The following is a 14,732-nucleotide window of genomic DNA, read 5'->3' as shown; positions in this document are numbered from 1 at the left end:
CACCATATCCCTCCATTCTCCACCACCGCCACCCATGTAATTCATGAATGACCATCCCATTGCGATGAACGCACGAACGAATTCTAGCATGGTAACAACTCTCAGGCATTAAAGAGGCTGAAATCCCTAACGGCCAAGGAGCGGACGATGTGGGCAAAGACGTCGCGTGCGTGGGTGACCTCCTCGAGAATCATAGCCTGGGTGGCGGGGCTGTCGGACGACGAGCCCAGGCGCTGGCCGGCCTCGACGAATTCCTTGACGGGCACGTTGATGCGGACGCACAAGTCAGTGCTGTAGGATGGGAGACGGATTAGGAGGAGGAACTGGTGGACCAGCGAGGTTCGATGTTGAGAGGAGGAAGAAGATGATGAGGTAGCGGAAGGGGAAGAGGAAGAAGTCGATCCGGCGGTGGGGAGGGATGGTGTCGTCGTCGTTGGTTGTCGCGCTATCTCGTGACTGTTGATGTTCCCTGCCAGCATGTATGCGGGATGCCCGGCCAGGCTGGGGTCGGCCATCTGGACGGGTTGCGGGTTCGGCAGGGGCGACGCAAGCGTGTCCGGCGGCGAAATCACGTCGGTGAAATGGACCTTTGCTGCCTCGGCGTCCAGCTCTTCTCGTGACTGCTGCGGGGCGGCTGCGGTGCCATTGACGATGGTTTGGGTGACGGCTGTAGTGGTTGTGGTGGTCGTCGTTCCGTCAGGCGCCGTGGTTGTCGAGGTCGTGGTTGTCGGCCCTGGTGACGGACTGGGTTGGGTCACGCTGGCCGGGACGTAGTCGTCGATCTCGAAGATGACCGACGTCAGCGTTGTCGGCGAAAGGAAGACTTCTTGATGGTCGGGGATCTGCCGGATGTCGCTGTTGCACTGTCAGCGCTCGAGAAACACTCTGTAGAAGATGCCTCCTCCAAACGAATAAGATGGATAGATAGAGATGTGCTTTGCTCGTTCGGAGGGGACAACGTATGCATGATGCGTGCGCCAAAATGTCGGGAGATGGGATCAGGCTATAGAATACCATGGCAGGCTGGAATCGAGGAGGGCAAGTATGTGTCGTTATTCAGCGATTCCCGCCGTCTCGTCTCAGCCCCATCTTCTGTCATACATCCATCCTTTACGCTCTTGATACTCTCCGCCTCGGTCCCGACCGACTCTTGCCTGACACTTATCGAAAGAGACTCACTTACCTTGAATCGATCAGATCCACCGGTAACTCCACGGTCATTGCCCCTCCATAAAGCTCACGGACGCCGTATGTGCTAGTCATAGTCGACCTATGGCGTAGGACGGACGAAATGTAGGATTTGTTTCTTTCGATTGAAAGGGGGAAATCCTTGGAATCACTGGCGAGGAGAGGGTGTGTATACGTGTGTGTGTGAGAGTGTTGGTGGGTGACCAGAGAGATGGAGCCAGCGCAGGGAGTTTTTTAAGAGGGGTTTTGATGCTTCACCAACAGGCAGCACAGCGAGGGTTGCCGCCTGGATTGTCGGATGAGCTCGCCTCAGGCATCCTCGTTCAAGACCATAATTGCAGACATTATGCTCCAAGCCTTAGTGTTATAAGACGATAAAGATCAAAGTTCTCTCATTCACATACTATGAGAGCCGACTGGCGGATCCTGGTACGAATGGTGAATGGGTGGCCATGATAAACCGACAATTACCCGCTCAGTGCCTATACACAAGCACGTGACAAGCAAGGCTGCGCATACAGAGACGCATGAGAACGATGAGCAGCAGATACTGGCACCTACTCTTCAACTCTGTGAAATGGCTCTTGAAGATAAGTTTTGATCTGTTTTTGATTCATTCTGTTCGGGACACCCCCTAGGCCAATTGAATGCAGTGCCCCACTGAACTCCTCCGATGCCGTCAACTACTTGCCATCGACAGAAGAAGTATTGTAGCTGTGGCAAAGCTGTGACTATCAAAGACCCCCGCAAACCCATATGAACAAGCTCGAATCGCTGCTAACCAATGTAACTAACTACACGCACCTTCAACTCGCTCTCATTGAACCCCCTACAACAAAATCATACCCGCCCCTGAAACAAATGCGATCGTGAGGTAAACCGCGAGCTGCATCACACCCATATGGCTAGGAGTCGAAATTCCATGGATACCGGCATTTGCCGAGCCGCTACCGCTGCTGCTGCCGCCAGATCCTGAGCTGGATCCAGACCCAGAACCGGAGCTCGATCCCGACCCTCCCGTGCCGCTGGGTGCTGAGGTGACAGTACCAGTGCCTCCATTACCGGCCTGGCTGATCAACGTCGCGCAATTTCCACTTGGGCTGGTAGGGGATGCTGTTGAGGCAGAGCCGCTGAAATCGCAGGCCGAGGCACCGTTTCCTTGCGCAGCTTGTTGTTCGTAGTAGGTGTTGAGTGCCCACCCGAGTTGTTGTTCAGCATTGCACATGCCGTAAGCACCGTAGTCGCCGGTGGTGGCGTTGGCGGCAATACCGTCGCAGACACCATCGGCGAGACCACAAACAACGCCGAACAAGTCACCAATCTCGTCAGTGGGCACGTTATTGGGACGGCAGGTCAACGCATTGAACATGCATTCGCAGAGTTCTTGGTTGGGCGTGGGAGGTAGGCTGGACGACGCTTGCCAATCGTCACCGACACTCGGGCAGGAGGCGGGAGCAGTATTGGTCGGGGTGTAGTCGTTTGCGTTGACGCCAGTTGGGTCAATTTGCGCAATTTGGGTGGACAAGGCGTTGAAGTCGGCCAGAGTGCTCACCGAATCGCCGGAAACAGTGACCAGACCTTAACTCGCTGTTAGCATGAGTCTAGTGCAGAAGAAAACATGAATCTCTCACCATAGTCGTTTGCCTCTTGGAAATACATGTAGACAATGCCGCCCGACCACACAGGAGTCATTTGAGGGCCGAACAGGGCCTGCACTTCAGTGAACTGACGGGGTTGAACGGTGTTGCATCCGTACTCTGCAAAGAACACAGGGACGTTGTAGGTTGAGAATTCCTTGGTACGTTCATCGTAGCCAGACAGCGTGTAGCTAGACTTTCCGCACCACGAGTAGATGTTGTAGCCCCAGAAATCGATAGAATCCGCCGAGTCTCCGCAGTCGAAGTAATTGGCAAGATTGACACGAATATCGGCATCGTCGTTGGTAGCATAGCCCACTCCTATGGGACGGTAGTTTTGTCTCTTGATATAAGCCTTCATGTCGCGGACGGCAGCCTTGACGAATGCGCTCGCATCGGTGTTGGTGTTGTTGTTGGACACCTCGTTGCCTGCGAAGTAACCCAGGGTATTCGTATATTTGGACATGTTGTCAATGACCGCAGTATAGCGAGCATACAAGTCATCGTCCCAGGTGGGGGTGTCACGGTTGATTGAGGTGCCAGGAGACGAGAGGTCAGCAATGACATAGATGCCAGCGTCTGCCAGCGCATTCATGCAATCATCGTGGTTCTTGGTGGGATCGACCGCGTAGACACGGATGGTGTTGGTTCCGAGTTGGGTGAGGTAGGGAATGTCTCGTTGGCAAGTCGAAGCATCGGCCAGAGGATCGATATAATTGTCGTCACCGCTGGATGTTGTGCCATTGCCTAGATAATCCTCTTTTTTCACTTGTCAATGTCGAATTGAGTACAGGGCTGAGGAGAGGAACGCACGTTGGTAGGCCACGCCTTTGATAAAGCTGTTTGGCGCATTAGCCCACGATCCAGGGAGTGATATCAGGAGCTGCACTTACAATTGTGTTCCATTGGTCTCATAGAAGAATTTCGAGCCCTAGGTGCAAACAAACGATCAGTCCTGTTCATCTTCCCTGGCTTGGGACAGAGGAGTTGGGTGACAACGTACTTTAATGACAATAGGGTCTACATCTGCAAATGCGGCTCTGAAGAAAAGAGTAGCGCCAGCGACAGCGGTCGCAGCGGCGGAGAAGGCCTTCATGGCGATGACAATGTGTGAGAAAAGTAGTTGAACAGAGGGAAGTAGTCTTTCAAGAGCGTGTGGGTGCGGCTAAAAGGTGTGCAGATGTTCTCGAGATACCTCACAACAGGAATGTTGTTTCCCCAGGCGAGGAAGGGCACTGGTGATTACAGTAATGAGCTGTCGCTGCCCAACAAGCAGGCAGGAACGAAGGACAAACAATGTTAGGGATATGGAAAAGAATGTCACGAATGTGAATGAAGAACCAACGAAGGTAGTAAACAGGGGGTGCAAGGAGGGTAACAAAAAGATCAAGTGCAGACAACAAACTTCTACAGGAGGATTGACGACGGTGACTGCGACGTTCAGATCAAGGGGGGACAGATTTCAAGGGATGGGGAGCGTTACGCAGTTAGTACGAGTGGCAGCAGTGGTGGTTTGTTGTCGTTCCCTCCTCCCGCTCCATGCATTCATGGGGTTTGGCCTGGTTTGATCTGCTTTGGGTGTGGACACCGAGCACAAACGCATAACGGACCATCACAGGAGCCGATTGAACCAAACCCCTGGGTGTTTCCTCCCCAAGGACGAAGGCATCCCAGGCTGGTAGGCTACTGAACCACACCACAACGAAAGACCCCAAGATTCAGTTCTCCTGGGGGGCATCTGTGCCTAATTCGTGGGCGCCCCCGTTAGCTGCCTCAGGGTGCTTAGGCTGCTTAAGCTCCCTCAGAACGGTGAAGCCTTACTCGTGGCAGCCCCAACAGAGCCGTTAGGGGCATCTGCACTCACCTGCTCTCGATTGGTCCTCGGACTTGTTGCAGATCTGTTTTCGATATTGTTTTTGCCGCGTCTGCCGGCGTAACATCAAAGGTGTTCGACACGCGTCCCTTCTCCATCGAGTCATATACGAGAGATACCGATTCGTTGGGGCTGTGCATCTTCAAAGTCCGTGGTCCGCAGCAACTGTGATGATTAACCAGCATCTCATTTAGTCGGACTATCAACCATCATTGACGAGATTAATGCATACGGGTACCAAGCACATACCCTTAGGCAGGCAGCGAAGCAGAAGGACAGCAACAAAAAAGTCATTCGAGGAAATAATCATGTACATATTATCACTCGGACCGCAATTCCCCCCCTACTGATGGATTCCTGAGGGACCTCCAGACCAGGACCTGCTCCTCCTTTGACATGCATCTCATTATCGAGAAATATTTTCCCAGGCATTGGCAACACTCCGTTCCCTGTCTTTCCGATCAGGTCCGTGCGAGGACTGCATTCATGATTTGCCACTGATGTGTTGTTAGCAAATAATGAGTGACGGTGTGGAGGAAAGTCTCTGCATGTCTCACGGCTTCCTTATCCTGGGCGCTCCTTTCGAGCTCAAACAAGCACAAAAGTGTCTCGGCTATGCAACAGAATCGAGATAATGATGGCCCTGATATGTCCACCGCGTTCTCCGCAGCCTGGCTCTTATTTGCCCTGGACGAAATTGGATTTGTCTGGGTTGCTGACCGAGGCCGCCACTTCCATTGGAGAATGGCCCCCTTTTTTCCCAACTGGTCGCATCCAATGGCCAGGGGTATGGCACGCCCAACATGATCCTTCTCCATCCAGCCCCTGGGCTATGACGACTCCTGGTTCATGATCAGTCCATGCAGGACAGGCCCACCTGAAATAGCAATTCGCCACTTAAAGCTGGTCTTGCATCTATTGTTTCTAGCAAAGCTTGTTTCACCCACAGTGGCCCAGAGATTGACATGAAAATGCCGGTTTCTCGAGGTGGATCAAAAAGCAGGTTTTTTATTCGTATAATCAAGGATGGAGGGTGTTAGGTATGAAAGATTTCCAGAAGATCATGAGCCTGGGAGCTTGGTATGTCAAGCACGCTCAACGGTCTGGCCAAAGATCTGTGATAAAGCCCTTGCTGGAACTGGAATTTTCGGGTCGATATGAGAGCATTCTTCGTTGGGAAATACAAACACGCCAACAATGACAATCGCTGCCGATCCGGTCTCAGAGTTGACCCACAGAATCAATCATGATACTTTCTCGGCTACAAAGCCACAGAAGCCACAAGCGGGATTAGAGGAGGCGTGTTAAAAAATATTTGCATATGAATTCACGGGGTACTTGGGTATATGTCGCCAGGTACAGGGATCCCGCATCAAAAGGAATATCACACCAGTAAAAGGAAAAGGGCCAAAAACGTTGTTACATGGCACTTACATATGCACATGTAGTCTGTATATACCATCCACGTGTCGAAGAAATTAGTCGACGGAGTATACAACACACAAGACCTGATAAATAGATAACGGCGACCTATAAAACCATTCAGAACAGAATTCCGAACTCCGTACCTATTGTATGTACCTGCTGTACCTACCTACATCGGTACAATATGCGATTGTCAGTCACGGCATTCGGAGTCAATGAAGCCGTTTCGGATGGACTGTCCTTGACCTCGTTGGGTACCTTGTGCCATCTGGAGAACCGCGTTGGCTGGTAAGGCCCTCTTTCGGTGTTTGTCAGTGATATGAATTGTGCATCTCCTTGCCAAAATTCCAATGGATGTTATTGTCCACAGCATCCAGGACAGTATTACCAGCACTGGTGGCACCAGGTGGCACCAGGTGGCACTGCATCGGAACAATAACGCGGAGGAACAACTCAGATTACCGGGACCACCATCCGTCCATTGCTTCCACCATTGCGGAAACATGCAGCTTTTGCTACCAGCCAAAAAATTGCCCGAGACGCAGTTGAGATCTGCACGTAAAATGCCCCTCCACAGTATGAAACACGGGTTGTGTGACCCGCGTACCAGGCAATATCTCCGCCAACGAAACAGGGTGAGCTTCATCCTTCTTGCCTATGTAGTATATGATAACCGTTTCTCTTGACCCGTCGTGCACCATTCAGACGATGATAGGCATATAATCAAGGCATTTAGCGTGTGGCTCGATGTGCTGCCCTGTTATGCATATGCACTCGTACATAGCCACCAGCCCAGCCACGGATTAAGTTGTTGGTGTGCCAGAGATAGTAGTCGAGCTGCAGCGAGGCGGGAAGCGTGTCCGTAGCGCAATAAGCGATGTAGGTCAAGTGGGTACAGGCTTAGAGATGACGCTCTTGATGTGTCGCAATTCATCGACCGAGGAACGAATGACAAGGACGCGGCCAGGAAAACTCGAGGCATTTCCTTCACCAACGGCTAGTGTTATGTGCCATGGCCGAGGACGCCGCCAAAAAGCAGCAAAAGAGGTGACAAAACAAAGAATCAAAAAAGGTGGTGGTGGGTGTGGCGTTCCTCATGGGCCTGGTTCATATTTGCCCAATAATGCTCAATGTCCATTGCCTAGCGCCTAGCGCCCAGCCCACCTTTCCCCCCCTTGTTTGTTGATCCCTGCCACCCTTGTCGGGGGGTGTGCCTGAGTAACAGTTAAGCCTCATTTGCTCTCAGCCGTTTGCTGCTTGTTGGGTTAAAGCCCCCCATGCGCCCCTGCCGGCCCGAAATCACAAGTTTGGAGGCAACATCCACCGAACCATCCGCCGACAAATCCCAAGAGCCACTGGGCCACCCACTGTAGCCAGGTCCCCTCTAGTCTCTGGGCTCTAGGCTGCGCACCTCATGCACCAGCAGTCGGCCCCCCTTAATCCTAAGCCCGAAACAAGCATGTCCTGAGAAGACTCCAGTCTTGCCAGCTCTTGTCCAATCCTGCTCCGTCCCTGGTTCTACGGGTACACTGCTCAGCTCCCTTTGTCGTCCTTTTTTCCCATTATTCAAACTCACCAGCCTCGCACCTTGGTCCTTCGTCGACAATCTTCTTTCGTACTGTCGTTTTCTTCCTCGTGATCATCCTTCACTCGCTTCTATCGCTGCGAGCAGAAGGTAAGGTCAACGAGGACTTGCTCGTCTTGGCCTTGGGAAAGGGCAATTGTCAGCTCGGGGTCCGTAAATAAGGGCGACGCCTATCAGCAACGCGCCTTCTGCAGCGGCACATTGGCTGAGCAACCGCACCTCCCCCTTCGTTCGCTTCAACAACAACTTCCGCCCAATTCACCAACATCCGCTCCCTTTACCTTTTACCTGCGATCTTGACAACTTTTTGAGCCAGCTTTCCTCCAAGGACTGTCTTGCTGGGATTTCCCAGAAAATAGACAGTGGCAGTTAGACAGGGAGCTTCTGGAGGAATTCCATCATTCCCCTGCGCCGCGTACCCCCTGTCACGTTGACTGCTTTTACTCATACCACGCCTAATATTACACACCGCACAATACGTGGAATCGACGTTTTCGCGTGTGACGCATATTGCACTTTGGGACATTTTTCATGGGACATCTCTGAAGTAGGTGGAACAAGATTTTATCCTGCGGATTTACCGTGCAAACATTGGAATCACGGGCTTTGGCTGCCACATGCTGACTTCAGTCGTGTATCAGAAACCATATTCAAGATGTCAGGTCATCCTCACCAGGGCGACTATGATGATGGCTACGGCCAACATCATGGCAACGACGCCTATTACCAGGAGGACCAACATGGCTACCATGATCAATATGACTATGGTGGCCACCAGCAACACGGAGGCGAGGGCTACTATGATGAATCGTAAGGAACACACGCGTCTTGAACTTATTCATCAGTGGACTGACACGCAGCAGGGGCTACTATAATGCCGATGCATCAAATCCTTACCACAACGACGGCGGTTACTACGAAGGTCACCAAGGCTATCAGGACGACTACTATGACGGCCAATACTATGATCAGGGAGCTGCTGGCCAGCACTACAACCAAGGACAACGCCCAAGACGCCGCGGTCATGAGTCTGAAGAAGACTCGGAAACGTTTAGTGACTTTACCATGCGATCAGACGTTGGCCGCGCAGCTGAAATGGACTACTATGGCCGTGGGGATGAGCGCTACATCAGCGGCTATGATGGCCAGGGTGGACGTGGATACCGACCTTCGTCTTCTCAACTTTCATATGGTGGTAACAGGTCATCCGGTGCCTCGACTCCAATCTATGGGATGGATTACAACAATGCTTTGCCTGCCGGCCAACGTTCTCGCGAGCCTTATCCAGCCTGGACCTCCGATGCCCAGATCCCCCTTTCGAAAGAGGAGGTTGAAGACATATTTTTGGATTTGACTTCAAAGTTCGGCTTCCAACGTGACAGCATGCGCAACATGTACGACCACATGATGACCTTGTTGGATTCACGAGCTTCGCGCATGACACCCAACCAGGCCTTGTTGTCCCTCCATGCAGATTATATTGGAGGTGACAATGCAAATTACCGCCGGTGGTATTTTGCTGCTCATCTGGACCTTGATGATGCTGTAGGTTTCGCCAACATGAAGCTCGGAAAGGCAAACCGCCGAACGAGAAAGGCAAGAAAGGCCGCTGCGAAAAAGGCAAAGGAGAACCCACAAAATGAAGAAGCTACGTTGGAAGCTCTCGAGGGTGACAACTCCTTGGAGGCCGCCGAGTACCGCTGGAAGACGCGCATGAACAAGATGTCGCAGCATGACCGTGCCCGACAGATCGCCCTGTACCTGCTTTGTTGGGGCGAAGCCAACCAAGTGCGTTTCATGCCTGAGGCACTCTGCTTCATATTCAAGTGTGCAGACGACTACCTGCACTCTCCCGCATGTCAGGCTCGTGTCGAAGCAGTTGAGGAGTTCACTTACCTGAACAATGTTATCACTCCTCTCTACAGCTATATCCGCGACCAGGCCTACGAAATTATCGACGGCAAGTACGTTCGTCGGGAAAAGGACCACAACAAGGTTATTGGATACGATGATATCAACCAGCTCTTCTGGTATCCTGAAGGTATTGAGAGGATCGTAATGAACGATAAATCGCGCATTGTTGATCTTCCGCCTGCGGAGAGATATCTGAAATTGGGCGAGGTAAACTGGAAGAAGGTTTTCTTCAAGACATACAAGGAGACTCGATCCTGGTTCCACTTGATTGTCAACTTCAACCGCATCTGGGTGATCCATCTCACGACCTTCTGGTTCTACACGGCTTTCAACTCTCCGACGCTGTACACTAAGAATTATCAGCAACAACTGAACAACAAGCCACACGCTGCTGCTCAGTGGTCTGCCGTCGCTCTAGGCGGGACGATCGCGACTTTGATCAACATCTTGGCTACTTTGATCGAATGGTCGTACGTCCCTCGGAAATGGGCAGGTGCTCAGCATTTGACCAAGCGACTCCTGTTCTTGATCGGTGTCTTCATCTTGAACATTGCGCCCAGTGTCTACATCTTTGGCTTCTCGCAAACGTCAAAGGTGTCTCTGATTTTGGGCGTGGTGCAGTTCCTTGTCGCTCTGGCCACATTCTTCTTCTTCTCAATCATGCCTCTGGGCGGGTTGTTTGGGAGCTACCTGACCGGGAACAGTCGTCGCTATGTCGCCAGCCAAACTTTCACTGCCTCGTACCCTCGTCTTAAGGGTAACGACATGTGGATGTCTTTCGGCCTGTGGATCATGGTTTTCGCTGCCAAATTGGCCGAGTCGTATTTCTTCCTCACGCTGTCATTCCGAGACCCGATCAAGATTCTATCCTACACCAAAATCCAGCATTGCCAAGGAGACAAGATTCTGAAAGACTACCTCTGCAAGTATCAACCGAAGATCTTGCTCGGAATCATGTTCTTCACTGATTTGATTCTGTTCTTCTTAGATACCTATCTGTGGTATATCATCTGGAACTGCGTCTTCTCGGTCGCTCGGTCGTTCTACTTGGGTGTATCTATTTGGACACCATGGCGAAACATTTTCTCTCGCTTGCCGAAGCGAATTTACTCCAAGGTCCTGGCTACGACAGACATGGAAATCAAGTACAAGCCGAAGGTTCTCATCTCGCAAGTGTGGAATGCCATCGTTATCTCCATGTACAGAGAACATCTCTTGGCTATCGACCACGTTCAGAAACTGCTCTACCACCAAGTACCTTCGGAGCAGGAAGGCAAGCGCACACTTCGGGCTCCAACGTTCTTTGTCTCTCAGGAAGATCACTCGTTCAAGACAGAATTTTTCCCATCACAGAGTGAAGCGGAGCGTCGTATCTCATTCTTCGCTCAGTCACTGTCGACACCTATTCCCGAACCTCTTCCAGTTGACAATATGCCGACTTTCACCGTCCTTATCCCTCACTATGGTGAAAAGATTCTTTTGTCGCTGCGAGAGATTATCCGTGAAGATGAGCCTTATTCTCGGGTTACGCTTCTTGAATACCTGAAACAGCTCCATCCTCATGAGTGGGATTGCTTTGTCAAAGACACTAAGATTCTTGCGGACGAGACATCTCAGTTCAACGGCGACTATGAAAAATCCGAGAAAGATACGGCAAAGAGCAAGATCGATGATCTTCCGTTCTACTGCATTGGTTTCAAGTCCGCTGCGCCAGAATATACTTTGCGGACTCGAATCTGGGCGTCCCTCCGTTCTCAAACCTTGTACCGTACAATTTCGGGTTTCATGAACTACAGCCGAGCCATCAAACTCTTGTATCGCGTGGAGAATCCAGAAGTGGTACAGATGTTCGGTGGCAACTCTGACAAGCTTGAGCGTGAACTTGAACGCATGGCCAGACGAAAATTCAAGATTGTGGTTTCCATGCAGCGCTACGCCAAGTTTAAGAAGGAAGAGCGTGAAAACACCGAATTCTTGCTCCGAGCTTATCCAGACCTTCAGATCGCATACCTGGACGAAGAACCGCCGCAGAATGAAGGAGAAGAACCTCGCTTGTACTCGGCCCTGATTGATGGCCATTCAGAACTCCTTGAGAACGGTATGCGTCGACCCAAGTTCAGAGTCCAGCTCTCTGGCAACCCCATTCTCGGAGACGGCAAGTCCGACAACCAGAATCATGCAATTATCTTCTACCGTGGCGAATACATTCAGCTGATCGACGCCAACCAAGACAACTACTTGGAAGAGTGCTTGAAAATCCGAAGCGTCTTGGCCGAGTTCGAGGAGATGACGACTGATAATGTCTCGCCATACACTCCTGGCTTGCCGCCAACCAAGACTACCCCAGTGGCTATTCTCGGTGCTCGCGAATACATTTTCTCTGAGAATATTGGTGTGCTTGGTGACGTGGCTGCTGGCAAAGAACAAACCTTCGGTACTCTCTTCGCTCGTACTTTGGCTCAAATCGGCGGCAAGCTTCATTATGGTCATCCTGATTTCCTCAACGGTATCTTCATGACAACTCGAGGTGGTGTCTCGAAGGCTCAAAAGGGTCTGCACCTGAACGAAGATATCTATGCTGGAATGAATGCTCTCATCCGTGGTGGACGCATCAAGCATTGTGAATACTACCAGTGTGGCAAGGGTCGTGATCTTGGTTTTGGTTCCATTCTCAACTTCACGACCAAGATCGGGACTGGTATGGGTGAACAGATGTTGTCTCGAGAGTACTATTATCTGGGTACTCAGCTGCCGCTGGATCGCTTCCTGTCTTTCTACTATGCGCACCCTGGTTTCCACATCAACAACATGTTCATCATGTTGTCTGTGCAGCTCTTCATGATTGTGCTCATCAACCTTGGCGCCTTGAGACACGAGACTATCGTCTGTTTCTACAACCGAAATGTTCCGCCGACAGATCCTCTCAAGCCTACCGGATGCACAAACCTGACGCCTATTATGGAATGGGTCGAGCGTTGCGTTGTCTCCATCTTCATTGTCTTCTTCATCTCCTTCGTACCCCTGGTTGTTCAGGAGTTGACAGAGCGTGGATTTTGGCGCGCTGCTACTCGTTTGGCTAAGCACTTTGCATCTGCCTCGCCTATCTTCGAGGTGTTTGTGTGCCAGATCTATGCCAGCTCCATTCAACAGGATCTCTCATTTGGAGGTGCACGATACATTGGTACTGGCCGTGGCTTTGCGACAGCACGCATCCCGTTCGGAGTTCTCTACTCTCGTTTCGCTGGTCCGTCCATCTACCTGGGAGCTCGCTCATTGATGATGTTGCTGTTCGGTACAATCACTGTCTGGGGTGCCTGGCTCTTGTGGTTCTGGGTTTCGCTACTGGGGCTTTGCATTTCCCCCTTCATCTTCAACCCTCATCAGTTCGCCTGGAACGACTTCTTCATCGACTACAGAGACTACCTGAGGTGGCTGTCTCGGGGCAACTCGCGGTCGCATGCCTCATCTTGGATCGCTTTCTGTCGACTGTCGCGTACTCGTCTCACCGGTTACAAGCGCAAGGCTCTGGGTGTTCCGTCCGAGAAGCTCTCTGGGGACGTCCCTCGGGCTAGCTTCACCAGTGTCTTCTTCAGCGAGGTTGTCGGTCCCCTGGTGCTTGTCTGCTTTACGCTGATCCCTTACCTCTTCATCAACGCTCAGACCGGCGTAACAACTGATGTCAAGCCACCCACAAACTCTTTAGTAAGAGTAGCGATTGTAGCCTTTGCTCCCATTGCCATCAACGCCGGTGTGCTGGCTGGTCTCTTTGGCATGGCTTGCTGCATGGGTCCTGTCTTGAGCATGTGCTGCAAGAAATTTGGTTCGGTCCTCGCGGCCATCGCGCATGGTGTCGCCGTCATTATGCTCTTTGCGTTCTGGGAGGTCATGTTCTTCCTAGAGGGATGGGTTTTCGCCAAGGCACTCTTGGGCATGATCGCTGTGGTGGCTCTACAACGATTTGTCTTCAAGTTGATCATCGCGCTCTGCTTGACGAGAGAATTCAAGCACGACACCTCCAACATTGCCTGGTGGACTGGTAAATGGTACTCGATGGGTTGGCACTCGATGTCCCAGCCTGCACGAGAATACCTTTGCAAGATCACCGAGCTTGGATTTTTCGCCGCAGACTTTATCCTTGGGCACATCATCATGTTCATCATGTTGCCGGCTCTCTGTGTTCCCTACATCGACAAATTCCACTCGGTCATGCTCTTCTGGCTTCGACCTAGGTATGTCACTTCCTTTCCCCTTTTCTCAACGCAATACTAATCCTTTCTACAGCCGTCAGATCAGACCCCCCATCTACTCGATTAAACAATCTCGTCTCAGGAAGAGACGTGTCATTCGCTACGCCATTTTGTATTTCATTATGCTCATTATTTTCCTTGTGCTCATCATTGGGCCTATCATTGTCCGGAAATACATCACTGGACTACCGACCATTCCTCTCGACCTCGTTCAACCTACCGGACAGAACAACAACGACACAACGACTGGCGTTACCGGTTCGGCTCTCGTCAACTTTGGTCAGGATGCTGGAACTGCGGCTGCAACAGCGGCTGCCACCACCTCGGCCAACTCCAATGACCCCTTCAGCTTCGGAGGCGGTGGCGGACGATTTATCCGCTGGTAAAAACAGTCATGGCCTAAGTTTTGCGCAAACGATTGGCGTGTATAAATTGGTGCGTGCGGAGAGGGAGGAGGAGAACAAATTAGACAACACGGCCCTCTAATGAGTTTGAGATTCTCTTGTCGGCCATTGATCCGAACCACTTAATGATTGAAATGGCATAGACAAGCAGCCTTTGCAAAGGGGGGAGCTTTCTTCAGCTGGTCTTTCGAACCTAGCAAATATTGGTGGTGAAGGGGGGCGTCTGGTTGAGCTTTTATTTCCTTACGAGATATTGTACTGTACATGACAGTCAAATGAGAACTGCATACAATTGAAATGGACTTGGGACAGACTCTTTGGGTTTCAGGCGAGCCGGTACTCGCGGTACGAGGCACGAGGACTTGATTTCTTGTACCGAGTAGTTGTAGATTTGTTGGTCAGCAGCGAGGACCGGAAATTTGATCTGCCCCTGAATCCAGGCGAGCAGGTTCCTGGCTC

General features: G+C 51.5%; 3 protein-coding genes across 3 annotated transcripts; 1 reads left to right on the top strand and 2 right to left on the bottom strand.

Moving 5' to 3' along the window:
• Positions 1 to 101: 101 nt before the first annotated feature.
• Positions 102 to 1,263, bottom strand: Z517_11480 (uncharacterized protein; the record flags this gene model as incomplete). The annotated part of the gene is made up of 2 exons (XM_013423064.1): positions 102 to 855; positions 1,184 to 1,263. 2 exons carry the CDS (start codon positions 1,261 to 1,263, stop codon positions 102 to 104), a joined length of 834 nt encoding a protein of 277 aa, XP_013278518.1.
• A 754-nt stretch (positions 1,264 to 2,017) lies between these two features.
• Z517_11479 (uncharacterized protein) lies at positions 2,018 to 3,921 on the bottom strand (the record flags this gene model as incomplete). Its single annotated transcript, XM_013423063.1, has 5 exons — positions 2,018 to 2,766; positions 2,820 to 3,584; positions 3,639 to 3,664; positions 3,719 to 3,756; positions 3,829 to 3,921. 5 exons carry the CDS (start codon positions 3,919 to 3,921, stop codon positions 2,018 to 2,020), a joined length of 1,671 nt encoding a protein of 556 aa, XP_013278517.1.
• Positions 3,922 to 8,363: 4,442 nt separating this feature from the next.
• Positions 8,364 to 14,255, top strand: Z517_11478 (1,3-beta-glucan synthase component FKS1; the record flags this gene model as incomplete). The annotated part of the gene is made up of 3 exons (XM_013423062.1): positions 8,364 to 8,518; positions 8,572 to 13,851; positions 13,904 to 14,255. The coding sequence occupies 3 exons, from the start codon at positions 8,364 to 8,366 to the stop codon at positions 14,253 to 14,255; spliced, it is 5,787 nt and encodes a 1,928-aa protein (XP_013278516.1).
• Positions 14,256 to 14,732: the final 477 nt, after the last annotated feature.

This window comes from Fonsecaea pedrosoi (genome assembly GCF_000835455.1).
Source record: "Fonsecaea pedrosoi CBS 271.37 unplaced genomic scaffold supercont1.8, whole genome shotgun sequence".
Classification (NCBI taxonomy): Eukaryota; Fungi; Ascomycota; class Eurotiomycetes; order Chaetothyriales; family Herpotrichiellaceae; genus Fonsecaea; species Fonsecaea pedrosoi.
This window is presented reverse-complemented; position numbering and strand designations above follow the sequence as displayed.